Source organism: Pygocentrus nattereri, chromosome 25, assembly GCF_015220715.1.
Source record: "Pygocentrus nattereri isolate fPygNat1 chromosome 25, fPygNat1.pri, whole genome shotgun sequence".
Lineage (NCBI taxonomy): Eukaryota > Metazoa > Chordata > Actinopteri > Characiformes > Serrasalmidae > Pygocentrus > Pygocentrus nattereri.
In genome coordinates, this window is record NC_051235.1 from 17,974,879 (window position 1) to 18,000,968 (window position 26,090).

Below are 26,090 nucleotides of genomic sequence, written 5' to 3' on the forward strand. Positions count from 1 at the left end.
ACTTTGTTAACCACCTTCACCATTTATTTATTCAGGTATGTCCAGAAATGGGAGAAGTAACAGCAGCAGACTATTCCATTCTAAGGGATGAAGAGAGGTTGGAAAAAGCTAAAAAGTGACGACAGTTCTGACGTGTAAAAAAACAAAAGCTTTATAACTGTCCTAACTACCTCAGATGGACTGAAAAGTACAGGAAAAATGGTCGATATGAGCATCTTAAACTGCAAATATCACAGTCGTTTTGTTTTTTTCATCCCTGTAACTACTGGCATGTCTGATTCAGTGTGAGCTCAAACGATCAACAGTAGTGATCAAAAGTAGCTCGCAGCTGAAGACATATAAAAATGGGGCTTAATCAGATGTTGAGATGGACATAGACAACAGAAATGAAGTTGGCTGTAGCTTATTCAGACTGTGTTTTATTTTGTGCGAAGATAAAAATAACGTTGGATTCATTCACGCTGATTGATTCGCTCGACTCACCTGACAGAGTCGTTCTTATGAGCGATTCGTTCGTAAACCGCCAGTCCTGCGTTTGAGAAAACGCTTCGGATAGAGTTAAACGGGACTGTGCTATCGCGGGTGGTCGCCACAGGACAGTGAGCCTCCAGTGCTGGAGCTGACAGTAGACTACATGGCAAACCCCTCTGTGATACTGACGATGGAGCAGTAAAGGTTCAGATTCTCTGCTATTCTATAACGTTCCTCGGAATCGAACACTTAAAGGGGAATTCCACCATTCCACCCCCCCCCCAACATTTCTGAATAGTTTCGTCTTTGATATATAAATACCAAAATTTAGATTAGTTTGAGGCGAAGCGGTTCATTGTAGACAAACCTACTGATTTCTTTACAGTGATGCTGATAAATATACAAATATAGCCATTTTATTTACTATCCAGAGCCACCACTGAACCGACATGTGTCTTCTGAGGTTTTTATATGTAGTGAAAATTGTGATGTGTAGTGGTAAGTGTGAAAAAATATTCTCTGGGGACTATTTTGCATTACAAAGCTCTGCATGTACCACTCCGCCAAGAATGGAGGAAATAACGAGGATTAAAACACATTTAGGCCAAACATTTATCACAAAGCTATCGTAAAACAATATGTCAGACATCAGGCAGCGTATAAGAATTTTATCTCATAACTTTCTGTGAGTAAACTCTTCAGATGTCTGGTTCCCGTCGCCACCGAACCACTCTGAATGATTTGTTTGCATCTCATCATTTCAGCGAAGTAGACTTTTTGAAAAATCGGTGGAGTGTGTAAAAACAGAGGCACTTATGGTTTAAGCAGTCCCGGGAGAAACCCTACAGTACGAAACCTCTGTTTTCAGAGCTTCTTCCCCCAGAACTCTCCACAAGTCCTCTGGGTCTCCTTGTCGGGTCTGATTCGCCCCCACCATAAGGTGGCGATCGTGCGTCAGACGCGGAGGTGCGCCAATAGTCGAAGCAGAAACGGGCTCACGATGACAGGCAGGTGGGGTTATGAAGCATGCACTGCTTTAGAATAACAAGAATCATGTCTGCTGTGTTGGCAAGAGTTTTGTTTTACCCCACGCTCGCCTACAACGTGGTGATGGAGAAAATCTCCTCGAGAAGATGGTTCAATCGAGTGGATCAGACGGTGATTCTCGGGGCTCTGCCGTTCAAATCAATGACCGAAGAGGTCAGTCTCTCCTAGCACAACCGCGGACCTTCAGAAGTTTCCAGGCAGCGGTGTAGCTGTTATGATGCCCCACGACTGTGGAGCATTAAAGATGCATGTTTAGTGGTGAACGTTCTTACTCTGCGTCTCCTCTGGTTTATTGCAGTTGGTCGAAGCGGAAAATGTTCGAGGGGTGATAACTATGAACGAGGAATATGAGACAAAGTATTTCTGTAATTCAGAGGAGGTGAGTAACTGTGTGTCTGTGTGTTTCTGCCAGTAAGCTACTTCTGAATTAAAACACCTGAAAAGCAACTCCAAACTTGTTTCTCATTGAATATATTTATATTTAGTAAGTCGTAATGATGAGAACATTTTCCAAGAGTTTGATTTATTATCTCATAATTATGACTTTTTGTCTCATAATAATGAGAAAACTTTGAAATGATTACGACAAAATTGTAAAGATATCAAGTCATAATTATATGGAAGTAAGTCAAAATTATGACATAGAAAGTCATTATTATAAAAAAGTCATTTGAGAAATTGTCATATGAGATGCTAAGTGATAATTATGACAAAGTCATTAATATACAATACTGAGTCATAATTATGAGATAGGAAGTCATAAATATGAGATACTAGGTCAGAATGGTGAGTTGCTAAGTCATAACTATGACATAGTAAGTCATTAATATACAGTACTAAGTCATAATTATGAGATAGGAAATTATAAATATGTGTGATAGTGTAATAGTGTTGCTGCATCTGTCAAGACTTTCAGCTCAGGCTGCCTGGCAGCATCCGGAGCACATCATAGCACATCATAAGACAGTAATAGTTCAGTGGTACAAAGGAAAATTTAGATGCACGCTGAGGACTATGTTTGACTTGTGATGCACTGTGCAGATACACATACTTGAGAATTGCTAAAATATGAATGTAGGACAATACAGAGCAAAAAAAACCCGGTTTATATTAATCAAACCAGGTTGAGTCACTTGTTAAAGCAGTTGGAGCTAAGAATGCTGTCCCCTCAGATGAGCTTATTTTTGTTATTTAATGTTTGATGTGAAAATGATGTGGTGATAACGAAGTAAATTGAATGCCATACTTTTTCAGTGTAATCTCACTACTCAGTTATTATCTAGTAACAACTATAACTTATTTTATATTACTACTATGAAACAACTAGAGAGAAAAAAATGTCTTAGATTATGTTTAGAATATAGTTAACAACTAGGCTTAGAATTACAGTTTTGATTAGGGTTATAGTTATAGTTATAGTTAGTTAGTTATAGTTCTGGTTAGCTTTGGTCTGGGGTCGTATCAACCCTTAGACGTCCAAAGTTACTACTTTCATTTTGACATGTTATTCAAATGTGATTATAGAATATTATTTTTAATGAGAAAGTTGTGCAGCAAATTATGAGTTTACATCTGATTTACAGGTTTGAGGCTGCACAGATCAAGTCAAGCGGCTTTTATCGTCATTCAATCTATGTACAAGTGCACAATGGAGTGAAATTACATTCCTCCAGGAACAACACGGTACAACAAGGAACAAAAAGTACAAAGTGTGAACGTAACAATAAATACGATAAATTAAACAGACACAAGACAAAGTAAACAGACAGGACAGTGCATCACCGACACAGCACACATGAGGTAGTGGAATAAGGTGCAGAGATATTTAACATGCTGTGATCTGTGAGTCACGCAGTCAGATGACAGACATAAACACAGCAGTTACTGAGGTAGAAAAACCAGAGTAAAACAGTGTAAACACAGGGTAGCAGCAATGATCCAGATATTGCAAGTAGATCATCAAAAGAGTTGTGTGTGTGGAGTATGTGTGTGAGGGTGGGGGGTTAGCTCAGTCCTTGTGAGTTTAAAAACCTGATCGCTTGAGGAATAAAGCTGTTGCAGAGTCTGGGAGTGGTGGCACGGATGCTCTGGTACCTTCTGCCAGACGGCAGCCGTGAAAAAAGTCCATGTGAGGGATGGATGCAGACGTCCCCAATGCTGGTGGCTTTCCGGATGCAACGTGTGGTGTAGATGTCATGATGGAGGGGCGAGAGACCCCAATGATCTTCTCGGCTGTCCTCACTATACGCTGTAGTGCCTTGCGGTGCAATTCCCAAACCAAGCGATGATGAAGCTGCTCAGGATGCTCTCCACAGTCCCCCTGTAGAACATAGTGCCGTTTTGCTGTTCCCAAAGTGGCCACTGCAGCTACCCGCTGCGCACCAGAAGTAGTCATGTGCAAAGAGCATGACAAAAAAGCATGTTTTTACTTTGGTTGAACAAAACTGTGCATACAACAATAACATTTCATCAAATTCTCCTTGTGTCAACTAGCTACAACTGAAAAAATATGGAATTACAGCATGCTTTTCTCATCACTGGTGAACATTATGACTTTGAAAGGTTAATGGTGAGGTTAAGGCTTAAAATGAAAGGGATTATTTCCCCCAAATTATGGTAATGTAGAGTATGTGTGTGTTTTACAGGAATGGAGAGCAGCAGGTGTTGAGCAGATCAGACTCAGCACAGTAGATCTGACAGGAGTTCCTAGTCTGGAGCACATCCACGAAGGTGTAGAGTTTGCTCTCAAACACCGTGACCAAGGAAACAGTGTTTACATCCATTGCAAAGCAGGTCGCTCCCGCAGTGCCACTCTGGCTGCTGCATACCTCATCAGAGTGAGTAACAGAGTAATGGAAAGAGGGTGAAAGAATGAGAACAGTCTTCAAGGCCAGGTATCAAAAACAGCCTGTTTACTTCTAGGGGATAAAGAGAGGATGGAAAATAGTCACATAAAAATGATTTGCAAAGAAACTGTGCAATGGAAATTTAGAGTATGTGTCCTGTAATACTTAAAACTAAAGCATAACTTTAAATATTACTGGATTGCCTGTTTGCAGTTTACCAATGTGGCTGTTAAACAAAGCCATGTTCTATGGATTTGGGCCATTTATTTCATATATACAAAGATTGTGACCAGTTTATGACCGCAAACATATGTGCATTACTGAGGTCCTGCATTTCTTTCCTTCTCCAAGCTCCTTCATAACTCCAACCTTACTTTATAATGTCTCTGGCTGTGTGTGAGTTCAGTCACACTGTGCCTGTGTAAAAATCTGATCGATTCAAAATCTTTCAAGAAAGGGTATCCTAGTGACCTCTGTGACCTCAAACAATTAAAGAGATCATTGGTAAATGGAGTTAACAATCAGCACTGATTTAGTTGGATCTCTTGTTTAATCAACCAGTGATCTAACAACACATAACTGAACGAGAGACAACTGAGCAAGAAACTCTCTGATTACTTTTGGTCTATTTTGTGGGAAGCTTATAATTCCTACACACTCAGATTCCTCAGATTCAGATTTCTAGACTCAGATTTCTTTACAGTGGTGGTGATAGGAACCAGGGGTCATATTTGCTACAACACAAATATAGCCATTTAATATACTTTCCTAAATGAATAGTAAACATGTGTCTTTGCATTTTTATATGTAATGTTAATCATGAACAAATAGAGATATAAGAAATTTTGCCTTTCAGTGCCCTGCATGTACCTCTCTGCCATGAATGAATTTTACAAATATGTTTTAGACCAAACTTTTATTGCTTTTCTATCACAAACCAAAGTCTCAGACACCAGGCAGTGTATTCATAATTACTTCAGAACTGTTTGTATGGGAGCTTTTAGAGAGCAGCAAGATTAACAAGCATTTCACACCACTCTGAATGACTTTATTGGCCTTTTAGTTATACAGAAATTTTGTGAAATTGGTGGAATTACCCTTTAAGCTGTAATTCTGTGCTTTATAGTTATAATTGTTAGTTTCAAATGTGCTTAAGTTCAGAGCTAAAACAACAAATGTGCTACTGCAGTTATCTATATAGAAGCATTTTCAATCCGAAGAACAATTTTACCATGCAAAGAACCATTTAAGCACAATATGATTCTGTATAGAACTAATGGTTCAAACTCCTTTATCATTTTTTGACATCAAAACCTAACATCATAACAATCGCTATGGAAAATGAGCAGTAAAAATAAGAGTGTATGTCTTACTCAAATGTTTTATCTGCAATGTTAGCTGCAGTGTTGATGATCAATGTTTCTCTTGTTATTTCTGTGTAGATACACTGTTGGAGTCCAGAGAAGGCATGCAGAATGCTGGCAGCAGTCCGGCCTCATGTGCTGGTCCGCTCCGCTCAGCTTGACATGCTGCAGAGGTACCACCAACAAGTGTGTGGATCGGGACCAGATTGTGTATAATAGAGAATATCATCGCTGTTAAACTGGCTTTGCTTTAGATTTGTTCACTTATGTACATAGGCAGATTGATGTGGCTTTACAAACCATGCACGAAGTGTAACATATATCATGTATGCTGTCTTATCATATGAGACGCTTTTGTTACAAATAAATTAAACTGTTTTCATATTTACCACATATATCCAGCTCTTTTTTTCAAATATGCATTTGATAAAGTATTTAGGTTTTTATGTTTTTTGAAGTGCATACTTTCAAACAGACTCCGCATGTAACATTTGGTAGCTCAGCATGATTCCAACTGTATTTTACAACTAGCGTCTTTATAATGCAACCAGTCATTTTACACTTTGCAAAAGTACAGTTAAAGATTGTAGTCAATAGGGGTGTAATGATACACAGATTTCACAATACAATACAATATTTTTGCCATAATACAATGCATTTGCATGCAGAGTGGGGTAAAGGAGTAACAACGATATTTTCAGGTTTGATCTTTGAATTTGAGGTCAGGACTCAATTTTCAATTTAAAAATATCTTGATTCTACAGAAATTACACACTACACAGACTGGTTTGGATAAATAAGGTTATATAATATAAAAAAAAAGTTTTAACACCTGCTGTGTCGCCTTCAAACAAAATAAACCCTAAAACATCAATGATAAGCTATTCAGAATAAAGCCCATTCATTTATGCGTGGGTGTGTCCATAGCCAATGTTGCAGTGTCCGGCCATTTCATTAACCCCCCAAAGCGACTAGTAAAACTTAACATCCTTTCAGTTTTATAATGTAATGTTTACAATGATAAAAGATAAATTCACACAGTAATAATTAGAAAACCTTTTATGGGGTACTATTTTTGCTTTGTAGTGCCCTGTAAGCATTAAACGTCTGGTCCTTTACCATTGCTGTGAAAATCCTGACTTATTTCCTCCATCAAACAACTCAGAATGATTTTGTTTACATCATAACGATTTATCGTGTAGATTTTTTCTAAAAGAGAGAAATGGTGGAATTACCGGTTACGGTTACAGTGTACAAAGCTGAATGGATGGACGAAGTTGACAGAGATTGGCTTCGTATTCCCAAGCCCCTTGATCGAATTCTCCGTTCCACCTTAAATGGCGCCGCTGTTACATTCTCGAGACTCGGGCGCCTGAATGTACCTGTGCACCATTTAAGGTGGACCGAGAAAATCCGAACAAGATGCTGGGGAACAAGAACATGACTCCGTAGTGGATGGTGAGTGAATTTCTACACATCAGTGAGAGTTAGACGGACACAACCAAGCTTTTAATAATTCAAAGGTGTAGTTGTTTCACCGTCGTCTCCGTTTTTTCCTGGTTTGACCTGCTGGTGGCGACATCAGCTCTTCAGCACCTCCAGTTGGGACCGAGAGCGAAGAGAAGAAGATCGCCGTCGGTTGAGTGGAGATGGCGGCCTCCTTGGTCCGGCTCGTCCGCGGTGGCATTAGTAGAAGCTTGAACGGTAAGCCGTGAATAAAACAGGACGATGCCTCTGCGTTATAAGAGTACATTTTATTAAGCAGTGTCCGCCTGGGTGTGATTAGTCGACCACTGTCCGCTCTGGAGCTGGGGAAGAGCTGGTGACCTTTCTCGTAGCTCCGAGGCTAACGGTTAGCGGCGAAGTTCGCCAGAACAGACTTTGGTGAAAGACCGACAGATTAAAACGGGTCTTTCGTTAGAAGATATACACTCACCGAACATGAGCTTTTGTTTCGTGGTTTCTTCCTGTTAGTGATGTGAAAGCTAGAGTAGGTGCAGTTCAGAAACCGAGCTCGACATTTGTTGCCAAGTGATAAACACGGTCCTGTCAGGTGCAGTGAGCTGTGTGTGTGTGTGTGTGTAGGTGTAGCTGTGTGGGGTCACATTTAACTGACCAGTTTTCCCATTTTACGCAGACTGTTCGAGGGTTTCTTTTTTGTGTTGTTTTGTTCAGCTAACATCGATGTAGGGACTACTGCATATCCACTGTTATTAGGTCTGTTAATCTAATATTAGTTGTGAAATATATGCTTAGCACAGAAATCCATGCACAATGCAAACCGAGCTGAAAGGGGAATTCCACCAATATTTTGAAAATTCTAAATATTTCATTCAGAAAGGGTTAACGTGAATCAGTCCTGCATGTTCTCCTCCGCCGTGAATGGATTAAAATAAACGGGTTAAGGTAGTCTTTAAAACATTTTCACAAAGCTATCATAAACCATTGTGTCAGACATCAGACATCGATTCATAACCTTAATAATAGATGTTTTAGATGAAGGTTTCAGAGGCATTCACCTTTTGGTGTCTGGGTCCTATAACCAACACTATGAACAATACTGACTCATCAAGTTTCTCATTTCACACCAAGCCGCTCTGAATGACTTTATTTACATCTCAATCATTTAATGATGCAGAATTTCTTTTAAAAAAATCAGTGGAGTTTCCCTGTAAAATCATATTTTACACAGTTAATCAAAGCCCCTAAGGGGCGGTGTTTATTAAAAAAAAAAAAGTAATTATTTTCTTGCAATAATTTTGCACTTCTGCACAAACTATTGCAAGGGAATGCAAAAAAATGTTGCAACAATTATGATTATGAAAGTTGTGGTTTATGACAAACATTTCCCCATAATAAAAATGAAAGTAGGTGGGAAAATTGAAATTACAAATCAATCAGTGTGTTTTTCTAGCTCAGTTTGAATCTGTTTAGAACTGTGCCGAAATTGCACAAAAGGCATCTGAAGCCGTTAGATTCACAAACTGTTTATTTTGGGCTGTATGCATTTATTTTCTCAGAAAGCTCTAATAATGAAATAAATACAAACAACATTAATAGAATAAGTAGCAGAAGTATGGTAAAGTTGTAGCTCATCAGACTTCATTATGTTAAATCAGGTGTGCCTTTGATGGAGTGTAACAGATCAATGTAGTGGCTAGAGGCGTGCAAGAAACATATGGGACCAAACGTTGTTCTTCCAGTTTGATATCAACTTTTTTGAAAAATAAGACATTTCTTATTAATTGTATTTGTGTGTTTGTGTCTGTTCTAATCATTTTACAAGCAAAAATATGCTTATTTCCAATATACTTGGTTTTTAACAATGTGCATAGCACCCTACGACTATCATTTGTGTTGTAACCTGTTTCATGTGATTGATATGTTAAGCATGTTCTTGGGCTATCGGCCAGTCAACCTGGGCAAGAGAGCCAATGTTCATCTAAACCAGCGATCATCTTCTTTGATCTACCTACCTGCAAGTTTCACTCCCAGCAATGTCTAATGCTAATCTATTGAAGTAAATGGCAGTGTTTGAAATAGCATGCGGTGTACTTTATACCACAAAGTGCAGGAGTATGTACTGTGTACTGTATGCTACCCCTCAGAGTGGTGTACAGTACAGTGTCCAGATAGTAGCCACAATTACCATTATGTACCATGTACAATACAACAGGGTAGGAAGGTGACTAGACTCTTAACATCAGAGCCTGGAACCCAAGACCTGCCTTATTTTCTTAGCCCTCCAGTCACTGCTTAGCAGGTGTTGCATTGCATCATGGGACAGTATGTCATGAAAATAGCTCGGACTACTTACTTTAATATTTTGCCAGAGTACTACATTATCGAGGTGTCTTTGGTGAACTGGAGACATTTCATGTTTGGATGCATACTGCCAGAAGTATGGAAACGGCTGTTTTGAACATATAATTGAGTGGATGAGGTATAGCAGCTAAACGCTGCAGAAAGGTAGAGGAGCAGGGTTGGTGACCAGTGATCTAGGAATCATGTGCATAATTCGTTAATTATGATTGGCTTAACCAGTTTAAACCAACCTTCCCATCTGCACTGCACAGTATCATGATTTCCTTTTCCAACCCACCTGATTCCACCCAAAAAGTATGATGTGGCTCAGTTGCAGAGAAAATATGAAACCCCAGTGCCAATAGGCCGCAAGATCGCATCTGTGAAACACTGGACTAATCAAATCTCTTATTCATCAGAGTAAGCAATGAAGTCAGTGATTTATCTGCACTGTATAAAGCTTTTATATCAACCAGTGACATGCTGAACATTGTACGCTTTTCTGTCCATTCAGGAGATCTTTCAGAATACCCATGTACCCTCCTTATAACTTAAAAGTGAATGGATAGCATCATCCTGAGTGGTGCAGTTGTGTAAGAGTTGGCCCCATCATAAGGAGATTGTGAGTTCGCTCCCTGGTGATGCCACAGCCAGTCGTGGCTGGGAGTGCAAGAGGGCTTAATTTAATTGGTCAACAAAATTTAATTCGTCAACAAAAAAACAAATGTGAAATTAATTCAAAATGGGCTGTTTTTGCTGCTTAATTTCTGACTATAGACTTCAGCGAGTGAATAAAACATACTGAAGCTTTTATAATTCTTTACTGAACTAAACTCTCATGTCAAAAGTGAGTATGTTTGGGTTTTCCATTATTTGGACCTTTTTAAAGTTTGCTGCTAAAATATAGCAGACAGGATCGTCATGGTCAACTACATTCTTTTAAGTTTCATGGAGCTGCTGCTTTTGTTATGAAGTTAATCATGTAAGTTGTCAATGTTGTTAGTACTCTATGTATTCTATGTAAAATACTATTATTTGCATGCATTACTAAGTTGCATGGTCAATAAGGTGGAACGATTTCCTCTCTCACCTTGTCCTAGTTGCCAGTCGGAGTGCTGCACTGGTCCAGAAGCGACCTGAATCAACCACGACTGACACAAGGCGTGAGTATTAGCGGGCTTTCTAGCCTAGAAATATTTCAAAATCTGGATTAAGGTAATATTATACCTACAAAATAAAATTTGTTAGTTGGAAGAAAAGTAAATTTGACTCTCTTTTAAACTATTGATCTCAAAAACTAAAGGTCTGCGTGCATTAATCATTTTTTTGTTCAGAATTCTGATTCTATTACATTAGTAATCAGGTTTTAAAAACACTTATGTCTGTGGCAAAAATGTATTTATAAATGTCTTACTGTAAGAGAGAGAATAAATTAAAATATGCATTATCATTGTGAAATTTTTCAGTTAATTATTGCCTATTTATTGAAATTCTTCATTTTAATGATTGGTTTTATTGCAGTTGTAACATCCCTAATCATGCATATATTATTGTTCTTAGTTTCAGGGACATTAGGTTTTAATTTAATCTAATGCACTTTTTACAGCTACGGTTAGGCCCAGGGATGCAGTCACTCACAACCAGCTGTCCCAGTTTGGGGAATATATTGCTGAGATTCTTCCTAAATATGTGCAGCAAGTTCAGGTAAAATCCTCTGATCAATTTTACTGACTCATTGTTTTGCCCATTTAGTGCAGCATGCAAAAGTATACAAGCATTAATTCCTATGTTCTATACTAATATTTATAGCTGATAAGTTCAAGATTGTGAAAATGGTTCCTACCTGTTTGTTTAAATAACATCTGAAGCATGTGTCCTCAGGTTACCTGCTACAATGAGCTGGAACTTATGATCCACCCAGAGGGAGTTGTACCTGTGCTCACCTTCCTTCGGGACCACACCAATGCCCAGTTCCGCAACATGATTGACCTCACAGCGGTGGATGTGCCCACTAGGCAAAACCGTTTTGAGGTCAGAACACTTAAGAGGAAGTCGGGAAATTAAAATATAAATTTTCTCGCTTTTTAAGACTATTGACTGAAATTTCCTTGATTTTTTGAGACTGTTGACAAAGATTCTGCTGATATTTCGAGACATTGTTTTTTTTTGGTGTAGGTTTTTTTATATGCATGCAGTAGTCCCACCAATGTATTGGTTGGCCAACAGTATCACATGATATTTATATTCCGATTTCACCAGTAACATGATCATGTACCATATCTGTCCCATATAAATACATTGCTTGTGTGTGCCAGTATGTGTGAATTACTCAGTTACTCTGGCTAATTGACAGGACTAGACAAAGGACTAGATGGAAGGAGACTGATCAGTAGGTCAATCGTGAAGTGGTTGGAGACAGTGTACTTTGTTGCCTTAGGAGTGGTGTATTGATAAAACTTAAATTAGACTCCTTGCCAATGCTGAAGATGATAAATGCTTGTCCCAAAATTCAGTATATATTACATTTCTATGCTATCACACGTGAAGTTGATGGTATCATTTTGCAGATGACACCACAGTGATTGAAATCTTTTGATTCTCATTTAACCTGCACTTGCTGTTTTTAGGTGGTTCTGTGTTGTGAATTACCAAATCTATTATGTGTACATTTTTAAGATTAAGATTAAGTGACCCTTATTAGTCCCACAACGGGGAAATTTCACCTCCGCATTTAACCCATCTGTGAAGTGAAACACCACATACACTCTAGTGAGCACACACACACACACACACTAGGGGGCAGTGAGCACACTTGCCCAGAGCGGTGGGCAGCCCAATCTGCAGCGCCCGGGGAGCAGTTGGGGGTTAAGTGTCTTGCTCAAGGACACCTCAGTCATGTGCTGTCGGCTCTGGGGATCGAACCGGCGACCTTCCGGCCACAAGGCTGGATCCCTAACCTCCAGCCCATGACTGCCCCCTGTGTACAGACCTTTAGAAAGATTTACGTTAGTGGTAAAAGATCATGGATATTTGAAGAAAGTAGTGGACATGTGCTGAAACAAAATGGATCTTGACAATGCTCTTTATTTTTAGATTGTGTACAACCTGTTGTCCTTGAGGTTCAACTCTCGCATCAGAATAAAGACCTACACAGACGAGCTGACACCTGTCGACTCCTCAGTCCCTGTCCATCAAGTAGCCAATTGGTATGAGAGAGAGGTGCGTTATCCCTTTTGTTTCATCCATTTAAATGTGTCTTCCAAAGCACATATTAAAGAAACAGCTATCACATTCACAATAAAGAGTTTAAATGTTAATTCTGTGGCCTTCACTGTGGTTCTCAGGTATGGGACATGTATGGAGTTTTCTTTGCAAATCACCCCGATCTGAGACGAATCCTAACTGATTATGGTTTCGAAGGCCATCCATTCAGAAAAGACTTTCCTCTTTCTGGATATGTAGAGGTAAAGATGCTGAGATTTCTCATTTGAAATCATTCTGAAAGATTTCTATTTGGTATGGAATGGTAGTGTTTTGCAACCTAATCTGTATCTGCAGCATCTGTATTGTGTGGTCAGTTGCCACAGACAGCAACTTTAATGTATTTCCTGGTACTTAACAACGGAAAAACTTACGTATTCTGAACACTTTGGCTATAGAAGCCAGAGGGCTGCTAACATGTGAGAATTGAGGTGACTGAAGTGGTTCCCTGCCGATTTAATCTGCCCTGACATAATATCTCCTCTTTATTGAAGATCTTCATAAAGTGACATTAGCAAACTTCAGATAATAGTAAAGCATCTATAATGCCAGGGTGTCCAGCTCAGCAGAGAGACCGTCAAAGCGTCATATTACCTACTGTAGTGGTTAGACAAGAAATTCTGACAAAATATAATTTGATGCTTTTTTTTTCTGTCTACACAAACGGGTACATTAAATGCAGCAAAAAGAATAAAAACAATCTGTAAAGCAAGTGGCCACTTGGGCCACAGCCTCTGCCTTTTAGTGGCCAAAATGTGGCCAGGGGCACAGGGCATTAGGCAGTGTCTACTCCTGGGTGCAGCAGAGATTCAGATGACAAATGCTGGAGTATTCCTTTAAAATAATAAAAGGGCTCATATCCCATGTAAAATGTCATAATTTATTCCTGCGTGACTATTTTTCGACTTATTTTTGTCCCCTGGAATTAAACAGGCTGTTTTTGTTGTGTCTTTATATGAACACTACTTTGATTGGATGCCCTGAATTGTGCCTCATTTAAAAAGCAGTCCAGGCTGAAAACTTCTTTTTAACTTCATTATGAACGGTTGGCGCTAAACTGCTGTAGGCTGAAAAGGGTCATATATGCAAGTCTGTTCATTTTTGTTATATAATTCAAACTGGGCTGTTTTTGCAGTTTAGTTTCCATATGTAAATTGTACGTTGCAAAACTTTCATCATTTTAAATACAACATCAAACTCATGTATTTCAATTTGGCCTTCCAAGATGGTCTTTAATATACTCTAGTAACATGCCTTATCTAATTTGTTTGACGTGCATAATATTAGAATTTGCATGCTCTTTACATTGCGAACTTCCTGCGTCTGTGTGTCTGTAGGTGCGTTACGATGATGAAGTGAAGCGGGTGGTGGCAGAGCCTGTAGAGCTTGCGCAGGAGTTTCGGAAGTTTGACCTGAACAGCCCATGGGAGGCATTTCCTGCATACAGGGAGCCCAAAGATGCACCCAAGCTTGAGCCTGGAGACAAACCTGCAAAGTAAAACCCCTTCACCATCGCTCTGTTGTAGAACACCTGACAAACACACGCATCCTCCCATTGTTCTTGCTTGAGTATTTATGTAAATAAAAGACCATGTTTTGATGACTGTATCTCAGTCCTTTGTTGGGAGAAATCCTAAGTGTCTGAATAAAAAGACAATTTAAAGATGTTCTGTTTCCTCATTCACGGCTTGGGATCTTGTTAGACATAAAGAGCAGAAAAAACTGTACGGAAGTGAAAGTATGGCTCAAAGTCTTACTCGGTGGAATTATGAAGCCAAATATATATTTGAGTAAAAGTCAGAAAGTGTCCATATTTAAACATGCTGAAGTATATGAAAATAAATGTTTTAACAAATTTAAAATATTCTTTGTTTGGTGCAGTGACCAATCAGTGAATTAGTCCTGACTCAAATTAGCACAGTTGTGGTCAGTTTTGTTTCTATTGATATGAATTCAGTTGAACGTTTTATTTGAAAGATTTGTAACATGTACATTGAAAGTCTAAATGAAAATGGAAAAATTATAATATATTTTCCACCTTGGAAATGTTACAGTCTAAATGTACAGGTTTTCAGTTTCAATCCTAAACAAGTAAAGTACAAATCTACCAAATAATACTTAGTCCTATGCAAAAGTTTGAACACCCCTGCTCAGAATGGTTTCCTGATTTCCTAAGTGGTACAAAAATGACTACATCCTCTACATGAAAGAACTTAAATGTGCATTTTCTGTAAATTTCAGCACACAGTATCTGTTTATTTGCTGAATTTAACATACAACAAAAACGTATCATAGGTTTTGCCCAAGCCACATGTTTTTTTTTTCCAGTCTTAAGCTGATTGTGTGTTGCCATGTGCAGAACTGTGATCTTTGTAGAGGATGTTAACTCTACAAAGATTGGGAGGTACAGTACTACTGAATGGCTTGTCTGCAGGGAAAGTGCTTGGTGATGCCTTTTAATAGTAATTAGCACAGAAAAGTGTATATAGATAGATAGATAGGTTGTAATACAATGTAACTTAAACATACAGACCAAATCACAATTGTGGAGTTTTTCAGATGAGTGTACAGTGAACAAGATTAAGCCTAAAAAGCCTAGGGATAGTGAAGAAGACTGAGAATAGTAGAAGAAGCAACATGTAATTGTGTGTAGTTTAATTGACAAATTATAAAAGTTAACAATTAAGATTATGACAGTGAGAAGTACAGGAGGAAAAGGACGAGTTCAAGCCAGTTGTTGAGAAGCTGGTCTCCTATGGAGGTGACGTGTGGGTGGCGTTGGCCTTGAACTGTCTCTGTGATGGACAAGGACAAGTACAAGGCCCTGACGGAGGGAGCTGGCAGCTAATGACCCTTTCAGAAACCTGGTCTTGAAGAGATTGGAAACAGACAGCGATGGAGATAGTGAGGACACTCAATAATGGCAGAGAGGAACTGGGTCAGGATGCACTTAAAAACCTTGAGCTTCCTGAGCTGACACTGAACGAACTGACTGTCCTGAGCTTTAATTGTAAGTGTGGAAATGTTACTGTCCTACTTAAGGAGGTTGCTGTTGATAAACCCTAAGAACTTGTGTAGGTATCCACACATGTCCAGCAGGTGGCAACATTACTGAACGTGCTCAAGTCAGAACCTCAAAGCTCTGTACCTTAGACCAGGAGTCTTTGCTAACTGCATATTACCATACTAAACAGTATGTCAAAACTAATACACCACCAAGAGAAGTTCATTCATCAGTGTAGTATAATAGAAGATTTTGGGCACAGCTGTAATCGAAGGTACATAGCACGATTTAGTGAATTCCTTGCTTAGGCACACAGTTAATCTATAGTTGCCAGGTTTAGAAGGACTAGAGTTAGCCTTTGGTTTTTGAACACCAGCTTGCTGCCATGCACTATTTTATCTATTGGCGTAAGCCAGAATAGTGACTACGGTCAACCTTATGAACATATTTAAAAATCAAAAGTGAGGTTTTCTCTTCCTCCACAAAGCTAGTGTGGCTAACAAGTGATGATCTAAGTATTAGCATTGTGTAACTTGCAAGCAGAGTCAGCTCAAGAATGTAGAGTTGTTAAGTAATCCCCAATAGATTTTCATATGTGATTCTGACACAATATTTTACCATTTAAAACAAAAATGCTTTGCTTAGCTAAAAACAGAAGTAGCACCCATTTGAGGCCTGCTTTTTGCTGCTTGTCCATTTTGTAGGTAACTCTGTAACACATAGTGTCAGAAAGAAAATAAGCAAGTTTGACAAACAGCTCCAGATGCCCTGTCGGCAAAAGGATAGTGGGCCGCTGCTGGCTCGTGGACAACAAATCTCATGGCCCACTGGCCTTTTTGCTTAGCCTTTTCCAGGCAGCCCAGTGGTTGCTAATGCAGTCTTAGACAAAATGCCACTTTTCATCTTTTGTTTTCCACTCGCAGTCCAACTGACTTCCTCCTTCATTTCTATCTTTCCTTATGTTTTGTAAATTAGTTTAGAAAGTAATATCAACAGTGTCATACATACAGCTGAGATCAGTCTGTCAACATTTTCAACAAAATCCAATCAAATTACTCTCAACTGTTTGTTATATTATTATATTGTAATATTTTATTTTCCAAAACTGTAAAAAAAACAACCAAAAAAAAAATTTGACTGATTGATTTTAAGTTAAGTTTCCTTTTTTACAGTGAACTGTGGGATGATGCAGACATGCTATTTGCGTGATGCTCCATTGACTTTGTAACTCAAGTGCAAAATCTGACTTGGGATAAGACGAGAACTGGGTAAATTAGATTTTTCACTAAAGTATTCCTAGATACCAAAGACCAATCTGACTTAACCGCAGCCACACTTCATAAAAATAAAGAGAAGCTTATGTGCAAGCGAATGCAAACACCTGATGCATACAAAGTAACTTGGTGTGTACATTTCAAATATGAATGGAATTAGACTATGTACAACATATATCTTAGGTGTAACATACATCCATAGGAGAAAACACAGGCGTTACCTCAGTCTTAGAAAGACAGAAGAGAAGCGAAGGCCACATAAGTAGCGGCAAAAATAGAAGTGCTACAGCTAATAATGCTAGTGTTACTGCTGAAAATAAGGTAATTGCTAGCACTTATACTGTAAAAAAGGCAAGTGCTGATTAAAATACTGATTCTAGAAATACAAATGCTCATAGGTTCCTCCTAGTTGAGATTGTCTGTTCCCCGAACAGAACAAAACATTAAAAAGCCTCAAAAAGTTTGCTCTAGTAACCTGATTAATAATAACCAGTTATACCAGTTTGTAATGAACACACCTTTGGTCTAAAACTAGGACTGCTTAACATAAGATATCTTACATCTAAAGCCATCATTGTAAATGAAATGATTACCAATCACGATTTTGATGCTCTGTGCCTCACAGGACTGTGGATTAGGCCCGATTAATACCTTAGTCTAAATGAAGCCACCCACAGGCTACAGCTATAATCCTCGTTTAAACGGCCGGGGTGGAGGTATAGCAACCATCCATACGAAAGCTTTAGGTGTGAGCCAGAAAGTAGGCTACAATTTCTCTTCTTTACTTAATATGCTTGATCAAGGAACAAATAAGAATTCCTTTTCACTAGTTACAATTTACAGGCTTTACAAATTACAAATTCTCAGTTCTTACAGGAATTCTGTGAGTTTCTAAGTTGAATAATTTTTTCAAGTAAAAATAATAATTGTCTGAGATTTTAATATCCACTTTGACAATCCCCAAGATGCACTAAGTAAGGCATTTATATCTATTATAGATTCCATAGCTTTCACCCAAATTATAAAGGGGCCCACACACCACCTCAACCACACTCTAGACTTAATACTGACCTTAGACATAGGAAACTTAGCCGTTCTCCCCCAGAGCACAGCCGTCTCAGACCATTACTTAATCTCATATGAAGTTCACTTCAGTGGTAATGTACGTTCATCACCATATTATTATGTTAAGCGGACTATAACGTCCTCCACAGCTGGCAGCTTTATCAGAAACCTTCCTCGACTATCAGCTTCTGTCAGCTGTCCATCTAATCCTACCATTAGATATTATGACCAAGTTCTAAGAGGATACTTTTCAATCTACTCTAGATAATGTGGCCCCATTAAAAAGTAAAATACTAAGGCAGAAAAATATACCCCTTGGTATAATGATCATACTCAAGCTTTAAAACAGACTGCCAGACAACTAGAGCGAAAATGGCACCTGACTAAACTAGAAATGTTCCTGTCCGCCTGGAAAGAGAGTCTTATTGACTATAGAAGAGCTCTTCCTGCAGCACGCTCAGCCTCTCTCTCTCTGATTTTATGAATTTCATTAGTGATAAAATTTTTAAAAATGAGGCAGAATACACAATCTCAACAAACCTGCTGCCTTATAATGCCAGTCTAAAGCTTGAAAATGCTGAGTTGAACAGCTGCCTATCCTGTGCGCCTGATGCTGTTGCCTCGATCGGGTGCCCACTGCTCGCCAGCCTTCTGGACCAGCTTGACCACCATTGAGCTTCTTGCTGTACAGCACTGTGCAGTCCGCATCCTCAGATGCTGCTGCCGCCGCTGCATAATCATAAACTAATCAAATTAACCACTGCCTACCTGTTTTTCCCGCTTTGTATACTTTATACTAACACTGTCTGCTATCTGGTGTCGAACAGAGGAGGATGGGTTCCCCTTCTGAGCCTTGGTTCCTCTCAAGGTTTCTTCCTCTTGCTCTTAGGGAGTTTTTCCTCGCCACTGTCGCCACTGGCTTGCTCTTGGGGGCTTGGACCCGGATTTTCTTTTCTTTTTCTTTCTGTAAAGCTGCTTTGTGACAAGCACTATATAAATAAACTTTGCCTGCTTGCTGAGTACAAAATCCTGCTTCATGAGCGCGTTGAGATGCAAGTTGTTGTGTACACATCATGACCTCTCCCCTGTAGACTGTAGATGAGATGGTTGTGTCATTCACAAATGTCAGCAGCCTGACTGATGGTGTACAGGGCTGGGGTGCTTATAGAAGGGGGTTCTGACAGCTGGGTCCTAGCCACACATGCTGTCTCCTATTTGTAGGAAATCAAAGAGCCACTGACAGGATGGGGAGGTGTCACAAGTTTAGAGAACCTAATGTAGAAGAGTAGTACTGTGTTACAAGAGAACCCACAGAGTTCAGATGAAGACACAAATTGACTCCATCCTTGACTGAGCAATATTTTCTTTGGGCAAATTGTAAAGAATGTGGCAGCTTGTGAACATCTTCAGCTTTGACAACATGTGAGAGAGGAATCAGCCAGCTTCATTTTGGTTTTCATTTGGGGATATTTATTTCATGAAAAAGTCATTCTGGGCCTTCTGGAAGCACTAGATAGATCACTGGTTGTGAATAGCAATGGCTTCCTAACTGACTTCATTCACTTGTTGGAAAAATGGAAAATCAGTGGCAGCACTATGTCAGGCTCTTTAATGAACAAGTCACTGTAAAACTTGTTATATAAGGTGCCAACTGTAGCTGTTAAAAAAAGTTTTTAGCAGCTGTCTTTTACATTGTGTCAAAGTTTCATGGTGAATAGACCAACAGACATGTACTTGGATAAAAGTCTTATTACATTAACCTGTATTAAAATTGTGTGTTGTAAAATCTGCAAGTTTCCAATTGTTTTAAATGTCTATGTTTACTATATTGCAGTAAATGTTTATATGCACCAGTGTTAGCTTAGTGCTAGCATACTATGAGAAACCCCTCAGGAGAGCCAGCAGAAATGAGCAATATCAGTTTTTAGTTTTTTTTTTTCCCCTTGGTATTGATATTACTAGATCGATTACTAGATTACTAGATTACTAGACTGCTAGAACTGACATTGTCCATACAGACTGACCTATCTGTATACACATCTATTCTGTCATACCAAGCTCTCATTTGTTTTCCTACACTGAGTCAGTGGTCCAGTGGCGTTAGTTAGTTTAGGCAATGTCAGTTTTGCTTGTTTGTGTGGCAAGGAAGAACATTACGTGATTGGATTTGTTAAAGAAGCATGATAGACAATAAGAGTCAAATGCTCCTTCAGTGATGGTATAGAAGATTTAAGGTCTTCTGCTTACAAATGGGATAGCTTATCAGCTGTTCATCGTTGTGGTAGATCATCGCTGATGCTACTATGAGCACATTTACTTAATAATCTGGTCATTATCAGGTTTCGGCAGCTATCTCATTATTCCAGTGGTCATGTAAACAGCATACTCTGATTTCTTAGATTGCATTAAGGTCAAGAAATACAATTAAGGAATGGAGAGAGCTGAACTATCGCTCAGAAATCAGACTGTTCAACGCATGTGAACCATTACTTTGATTTAGTTGCCCCGAAAAGAGCAAGCAGTGTTTAACACAGCACCCGCAAAAATGGCAACAAAACATTCCTGAAGCGACGCTAAAACCAAATACATGCTTTACAAAATGAAGAATTGAAATATTCTTCATCTTCTAGATGATGTATATTTATATTTTCTGCTAAAGGGACTCAATGTTTTTAAAAAAGTCATGGCATTACCTTTTTGTTTTGCACTGTGTTTACATCACATCTCCTTCTGTTAGTTTACTGGCTGGTGTTAAAGCAGAAATCTGATTATTGCCTGACATGGATTTTCCCATTATCTGATTACTGAAGTACATGTTAACATGTTGAGCATCAACATTAGCTTTAATCAGTAAATGCATCTAAATGTGCTTAAAAATGAAAATTCCCCATTAGAAAGATTACAATATCTGAAAAATTGTCAGTTTCATGAATGTGATCAGCCACCATCATCTGGGCATATCCAGTCTTCACTTGGGAAGATACGTACACTCCAGCAAGAATCACTGAATGAAATTCTCTGGCAAATAGGCTTATCATGTTAAGGCTGGGGCTGGGAGTCAATCCCAAAAAGAACTGATTGCTCAGTTCCAGTCATTTGGGAATTGATAGTTGACTCCAAAGCATTGGACTCGATTCCACACAGTGACACAGATTGCTAACAAGCTAACAAGCTGTTACATTTACTTACATAAATAAATGTGAGCATGCAGGCTAGCTTTGTGGAGCAGAAGGAAACTTATTCAAACTGCACTGGACGTCAAAAACAGGAATAAACTTTAACCTAATCCACTATGGACGATGGATAAATTTGACATTACTGCCTCTAACACAACTTATTGCCAATATTTTTGTTCACTGCTGACTGGATGCGAGTCATATATCCAATAGTACAGCCAACATTTATATTTACAGCCATTGTGATTGGGTCTATAGCCCTCCAGCTAGAAAGGAGAATGAAAGGAAGCGTGAGACTGTTTACATTGGTTTTTTTTTTGTTTTTTTATTCATTTTGCTTTGAGCTTTGGTGTAGGTCACAAAAGCGTCCACTAAACACTGCAAACACTGTACATAATCTCCAGGAGCCTGAGCTCAGACTGCACAAACAGAAAAATGCTTGCCCATGATTTTTATTTGCAGCCTACTCAAAACGTTCCTGTTCATTACAATACAAATAACAACGACCAGTGACAATAAAAACACGAACATTCTTTTTATTAGAAATGAATAAAAAACGGACAAATTACGTATTTTACAGTATCGAGTTGTGCACATGTAGCATGTAATATGTTTTTTTTTTACTGTTTTTTAACTGCAGCATGCACAAGTAAATTCAAACTTGTGAATTATTTTTTTTTAATAAACTGTCTGTTTATATGAGGATGACTAATGAATTGATCCCTGGTCCTTTGCCACATAAAGGATGCCATTTGTATAAAGACTTTCACAGAAAACTGGTGGCACAGTAATATTTATTATCTTTTATTTTCTGTCTCTTTTTTTAAACCTTTTAAAGTTTTATGACACCCAAAAATGGGCACAGCATCCTAGTAAGTGCAAAGAAAGTCTTAGCGAAACTCCGAAAACAACAGTGCTCCAGAGAGTAACGATATTAGCATACACATGCAAACTGTTCGTGCAAAATAAATAAATACATAAATAAAAGGACTGAGAGCAAAACCTTTAAGGAGTGAACTAAAGTTGCATGCAGTTTTCCCCCTTTGATTTGTGCACATGTTAGAATCTCTGCTTGCCTGAAGTCCCCAGCACTTTTTGATACTTTGTTTATTTTTTATTTTTTAATCATTTTTGACATTTTGTTTTCAGCTACAAATGGAAAATGGGTACGGTCAAGGCCTGAAGATTTGACCCATGAACTAGTACCTCTACATGTCTTCTATTTTCTAAAAATACAATGTTTTTATTCCTGCCGATTACAGAAGGAAACAAGGCTTTTAATGCACAGGTCTCATTGAAGACTACATGTAATCACTTTTTGCTCAAAATGTCGTTCTTTTTTGGTAATATTTTATGTCATTATACTTTTGTGCTTACAGTATATCTTCTTCTCCACCCGAAAGAGAGACTGAGCTGGAGAAATTGCAGGAATGCAAAGTCTGAAAAGGACAAAACAGGACCAAAGGGTCACAACCTCAGGTCTCCCTGTATGAGTTCACAAGAGCAAGCGAAGGGAAAGGGTTTACTTGGATATGACCCACAACCAACCAAACACTTTCCCTTCCTTAGCCCTGCCTTCAGACATGGACAAACATAGGCCGGTGCTGCGGTTCAACCTACAGCACCTTATCATGCTTCTGCTGAGGGAGGTTGTGTGGGAGCTCTGGATACACAAGGAATCCGGTGAAGGTGATGTACTTGGCGTGGTTACTGTAGGCTCCGAATCCATCTCTTTGGTGGCTGTACAGCCACACTGTGTCTCCTTTCCTCAGTGACAGCATCAGGCTCTGACTCTGCAAGGCCTTCTCTGTGTCACTATCATCATAGATCATGGCTTGCACTTCCAGATGGTTCTTCATGAGCTTCACTGAAAGGGTCTTGTGGGGCAATTTGCCAGCGTTGAATGAAAAGTAGTAGGCTCCAGGCACACGACATGTGAACACACCCGAACTAATGTTAAAGTCATATCCTATGTTGACAAATTCAGTGTCGAATATTATCGGTTTGTGCTCTGGGTAACCTTTGTCAACCCCCACAATGCTCTGCGTGCGACCTACTGAGAAAGCAGACCTCTGGTCATCGTCCTCTTCAATGTCTCTCCTTTCTTCTTTGACCTCTTTGTCGTCTACCTGCTCTGGTGTCTGGCCAAAAGCTACCGGGACCTGCTCTTTCCGGGCGGGCTCCTGGAAGCCGTAGACGTCCGGGTAGATCAGGTACCCATTGAAGGTGGTGTAGTGGCCTGTGTTGCTGTAGATGGCGTAACGGGGGTCACCGTGGAGACGGAGCCAAACGGTGTCCCCGAAGTCGAGCTGAAGCATAGCGCTCTGGCTCTGGACCTTGCGCTCCTCTCCACCATTCTCGTCGTACACAATGGCCTGCACCTCATTGCGGTTCTTCATCAGCATGACGGACAGGTCCCGGCGCGGGAACTTGCCCACTGTAAAGGAGAAGTAATAGGCCCCGGGGATCCGGCAGCGGAACAGGCCTGTTTTTGGCTCAAAATCACCACCAATGTTTACATACGTCTTGTCGAAGGTAACTACCATCTTGGGCCCACCTTCCATGCTGCTGGTGCGGGCGACAGAGAAGGCAGACCGCAGCTGCGCAGCGTCAGACAAACGTGCAAAAGCCCAGGTGGCCGTCACATGGCACAACATGCATAACAGCAAGGGCCTGGCTCCTGGCAACATTGTTTCTGAGGAGAAAAGAGAGAAACAGAGAAATAAATAATGAATATATATATATATATGTGCATGTGCTAGGCTGGCCTGTGCTGCAAGTATTCTATTGACTGGCACTGTATTCTCTGGTTTCTGTTGCATTGTCCTTTGTGGGGGTGGGTTTGTACAGAAAGGGGTTTTTTTTTAAAAAAGAGAGTAGTAAAAAAGCACAAATCTCACTCCATCCAAACACTTAATATTTATTTAATATTAATTAATGAATACATTAAAATCGTTATGAATGTTCAGCCTACATGATTTTGAGACTTGAGACTTACGCAATTTCTGTTTTGTCCGCCTAATGCTGAAAAATGAATGCCTTACACTTAATGGCCATGTGGACTCCAAAAACTACTGTATACCTGCAGCAGCATGTACATGAAAAATATTGGATATTGGCATTGATACAGAATTGATATGTCAGAAATCCAGATGTTCATTAATGATGGGTCATAACACGCATACAGTGTGAACTGTTGTCTTACATAGCACAGTATTGTTCAGAGGCTGATTAAAAGGTGCCCTTGAAAAGTTTTATGTCTTAAATATGAGGCATAGAGTGGATTCTGCAGGCAATTTCCATTTGACCTCATTGCAAATGAAGTCCATTTAACTTCACTATGAAGTTTCTTTTGGTGAACTGGGTCTGAGAGAAAAAAACAAGCTAGAAAACCAAAAAAAGAGCAGCCTGTCTGTCTGTTCTACAGACCTTTCCCATCTATCATATTGCTTCTCAATCCCACACCTAGAGACCCCATGGGCTTTGCGTTGTCCTTGTTCTAACACACCAAATCCCAATAATTATCTGGCTTTTGATGAACTGAATCAGGCGTTAGGTCAGGAATAAACATCATCAATCACTCAACAGTGACATTTTGCAGTAATCTTATCTAGACGTTCAGTTTAATGTAATATAACTGACACTCTTAGGTCATAGAATAAGGGCTTGCTGAACAGATAGACTGGATTCTTTTCTCTCATTAATAATAATTATTATGCATGCAAGTGCCAGCAGGGGGTGAGATCAAAACAGAATATATTGCTGCCTTTGGTGACTGTAGTACGATGAGAAGACTAATAACAGGCTCAGGCCCCCTCCCTTGCCTGCAGATAGCAACTTAATGAGACACACTGTGGCTCAGAACAATGCAGGGTAACCGAAGCTGACTCAACACCGCTGCATGATTTCACAGCCCCAACTATTTTTGCCCAGCTTTGTTTTCCCAGGTCTTCACCATTGCTTACTTACATGAATGCAATACACAAATCATCTGTTTGTGTGACAAAAAAACCCATTACAGGGTGAGTGGGGTGCATAGGGGGATAACATCTGACCCAGTGGAGAAAATTTCTGGTAGCTTTTGACCTAATAGAGAAAATCTGAGAACTATGTTACAGTTCTTTCAGTACTTTGATGGATAATGAATTGAACTGCAGTTAAATCTTCAAAGAGGCTCACGTACATACTGGAAGTTTACACACCCGTTGATCATTGGTCCAATTGTTAGGAAATTTTGGCACAGTGTTAATGGCAGTTGGCATTTTTAAATTTCATAAAACAGCAACAATGGAGATACAATGAAGCTTTTGTTTCAACAGAGGTGATATATATCAAGAGCTCACAGTGGCCTAACTACTGAAGAAACAATGATCGTTTTGATTTCATTGTAAAGGTAAATTGATTTCATTGTAAAGCCCGCAAAAGCATTGCAAGGGAATGCAAACCGTTTGTGAGGGAACACAATCTGTTTTCAAGGGAAGTATATAATGACTTTTTTTAAACCATGGCCCCTTAGGGGCTCCATTTCAGACAGCTTCATAGTAGATTATGTACAAGTAGAGAGTGAACAATTATCTCCAGTTAAAGTCAAAATTGACCTTTTTTTTACCTTGTTAGTTCATGTCACTGGTCATATTAAGCACGATTCATATCATTAAAAAGACAAAAGGCTGTGTTGGCAGCCCCTAAAGCATCTCCTGAATTTTTATTATGTTACTAGGCACCAGCAAGCTCAGCTCCATAACCCAAAATCTCCTTCCATTTTAGTGCAAATAAAT

At 39.3% G+C, this 26,090-nt stretch overlaps 3 protein-coding genes across 3 annotated transcripts in view; 2 read left to right on the forward strand and 1 right to left on the reverse strand.

Annotated features, from left to right (window-relative positions):
* Positions 1–1,364: 1,364 nt before the first annotated feature.
* Positions 1,365–6,123, forward strand: ptpmt1 (protein tyrosine phosphatase mitochondrial 1). The gene is made up of 4 exons (XM_017706147.2): positions 1,365–1,671; positions 1,817–1,897; positions 4,164–4,355; positions 5,807–6,123. Exons 1-4 carry the CDS (start codon positions 1,498–1,500, stop codon positions 5,942–5,944), a joined length of 585 nt encoding a protein of 194 aa, XP_017561636.1. The 5' UTR covers positions 1,365–1,497; the 3' UTR covers positions 5,945–6,123.
* Positions 6,124–7,305: 1,182 nt separating this feature from the next.
* ndufs3 (NADH:ubiquinone oxidoreductase core subunit S3) lies at positions 7,306–14,458 on the forward strand. Its single transcript, XM_037534316.1, has 7 exons — positions 7,306–7,432; positions 10,633–10,695; positions 11,139–11,236; positions 11,414–11,563; positions 12,626–12,751; positions 12,877–12,996; positions 14,131–14,458. The coding sequence occupies exons 1-7, from the start codon at positions 7,378–7,380 to the stop codon at positions 14,290–14,292; spliced, it is 774 nt and encodes a 257-aa protein (XP_037390213.1). The 5' UTR covers positions 7,306–7,377; the 3' UTR covers positions 14,293–14,458.
* A 7,153-nt stretch (positions 14,459–21,611) lies between these two features.
* c1qtnf4 (C1q and TNF related 4) overlaps positions 21,612–26,090 on the reverse strand; it is a 31,803-nt gene continuing 27,324 nt past the window's right edge. Inside the window, exon 2 of the mRNA XM_017706187.2 lies at positions 21,612–24,007. Coding sequence (XP_017561676.1) covers positions 22,929–24,002 — 1,074 coding nt within the window. The 5' untranslated portion in view covers positions 24,003–24,007 and the 3' untranslated portion in view covers positions 21,612–22,928. The remainder of the gene's footprint in view (positions 24,008–26,090) is intronic.

What these genes read in the sequence shown, in the direction of transcription:
- ptpmt1 (XM_017706147.2), top strand. Translation starts at nt 1,498, where the DNA reads ATGCACTGCTTTAGAATAACAAGAATCATGTCTGCTGTGTTGGCAAGA. An exon ending in TCAAATCAATGACCGAAGAG is followed by an intron (nt 1,672 to 1,816) that starts GTCAGTCTCTCC and finishes GGTTTATTGCAG; the next exon opens with TTGGTCGAAGCGGAAAATGT. An exon ending in CTGCTGCATACCTCATCAGA is followed by an intron (nt 4,356 to 5,806) that starts GTGAGTAACAGA and finishes ATTTCTGTGTAG; the next exon opens with ATACACTGTTGGAGTCCAGA.
- ndufs3 (XM_037534316.1), top strand. Translation starts at nt 7,378, where the DNA reads ATGGCGGCCTCCTTGGTCCGGCTCGTCCGCGGTGGCATTAGTAGAAGC. An exon ending in AACCACGACTGACACAAGGC is followed by an intron (nt 10,696 to 11,138) that starts GTGAGTATTAGC and finishes CACTTTTTACAG; the next exon opens with CTACGGTTAGGCCCAGGGAT. An exon ending in CTAGGCAAAACCGTTTTGAG is followed by an intron (nt 11,564 to 12,625) that starts GTCAGAACACTT and finishes CTTTATTTTTAG; the next exon opens with ATTGTGTACAACCTGTTGTC.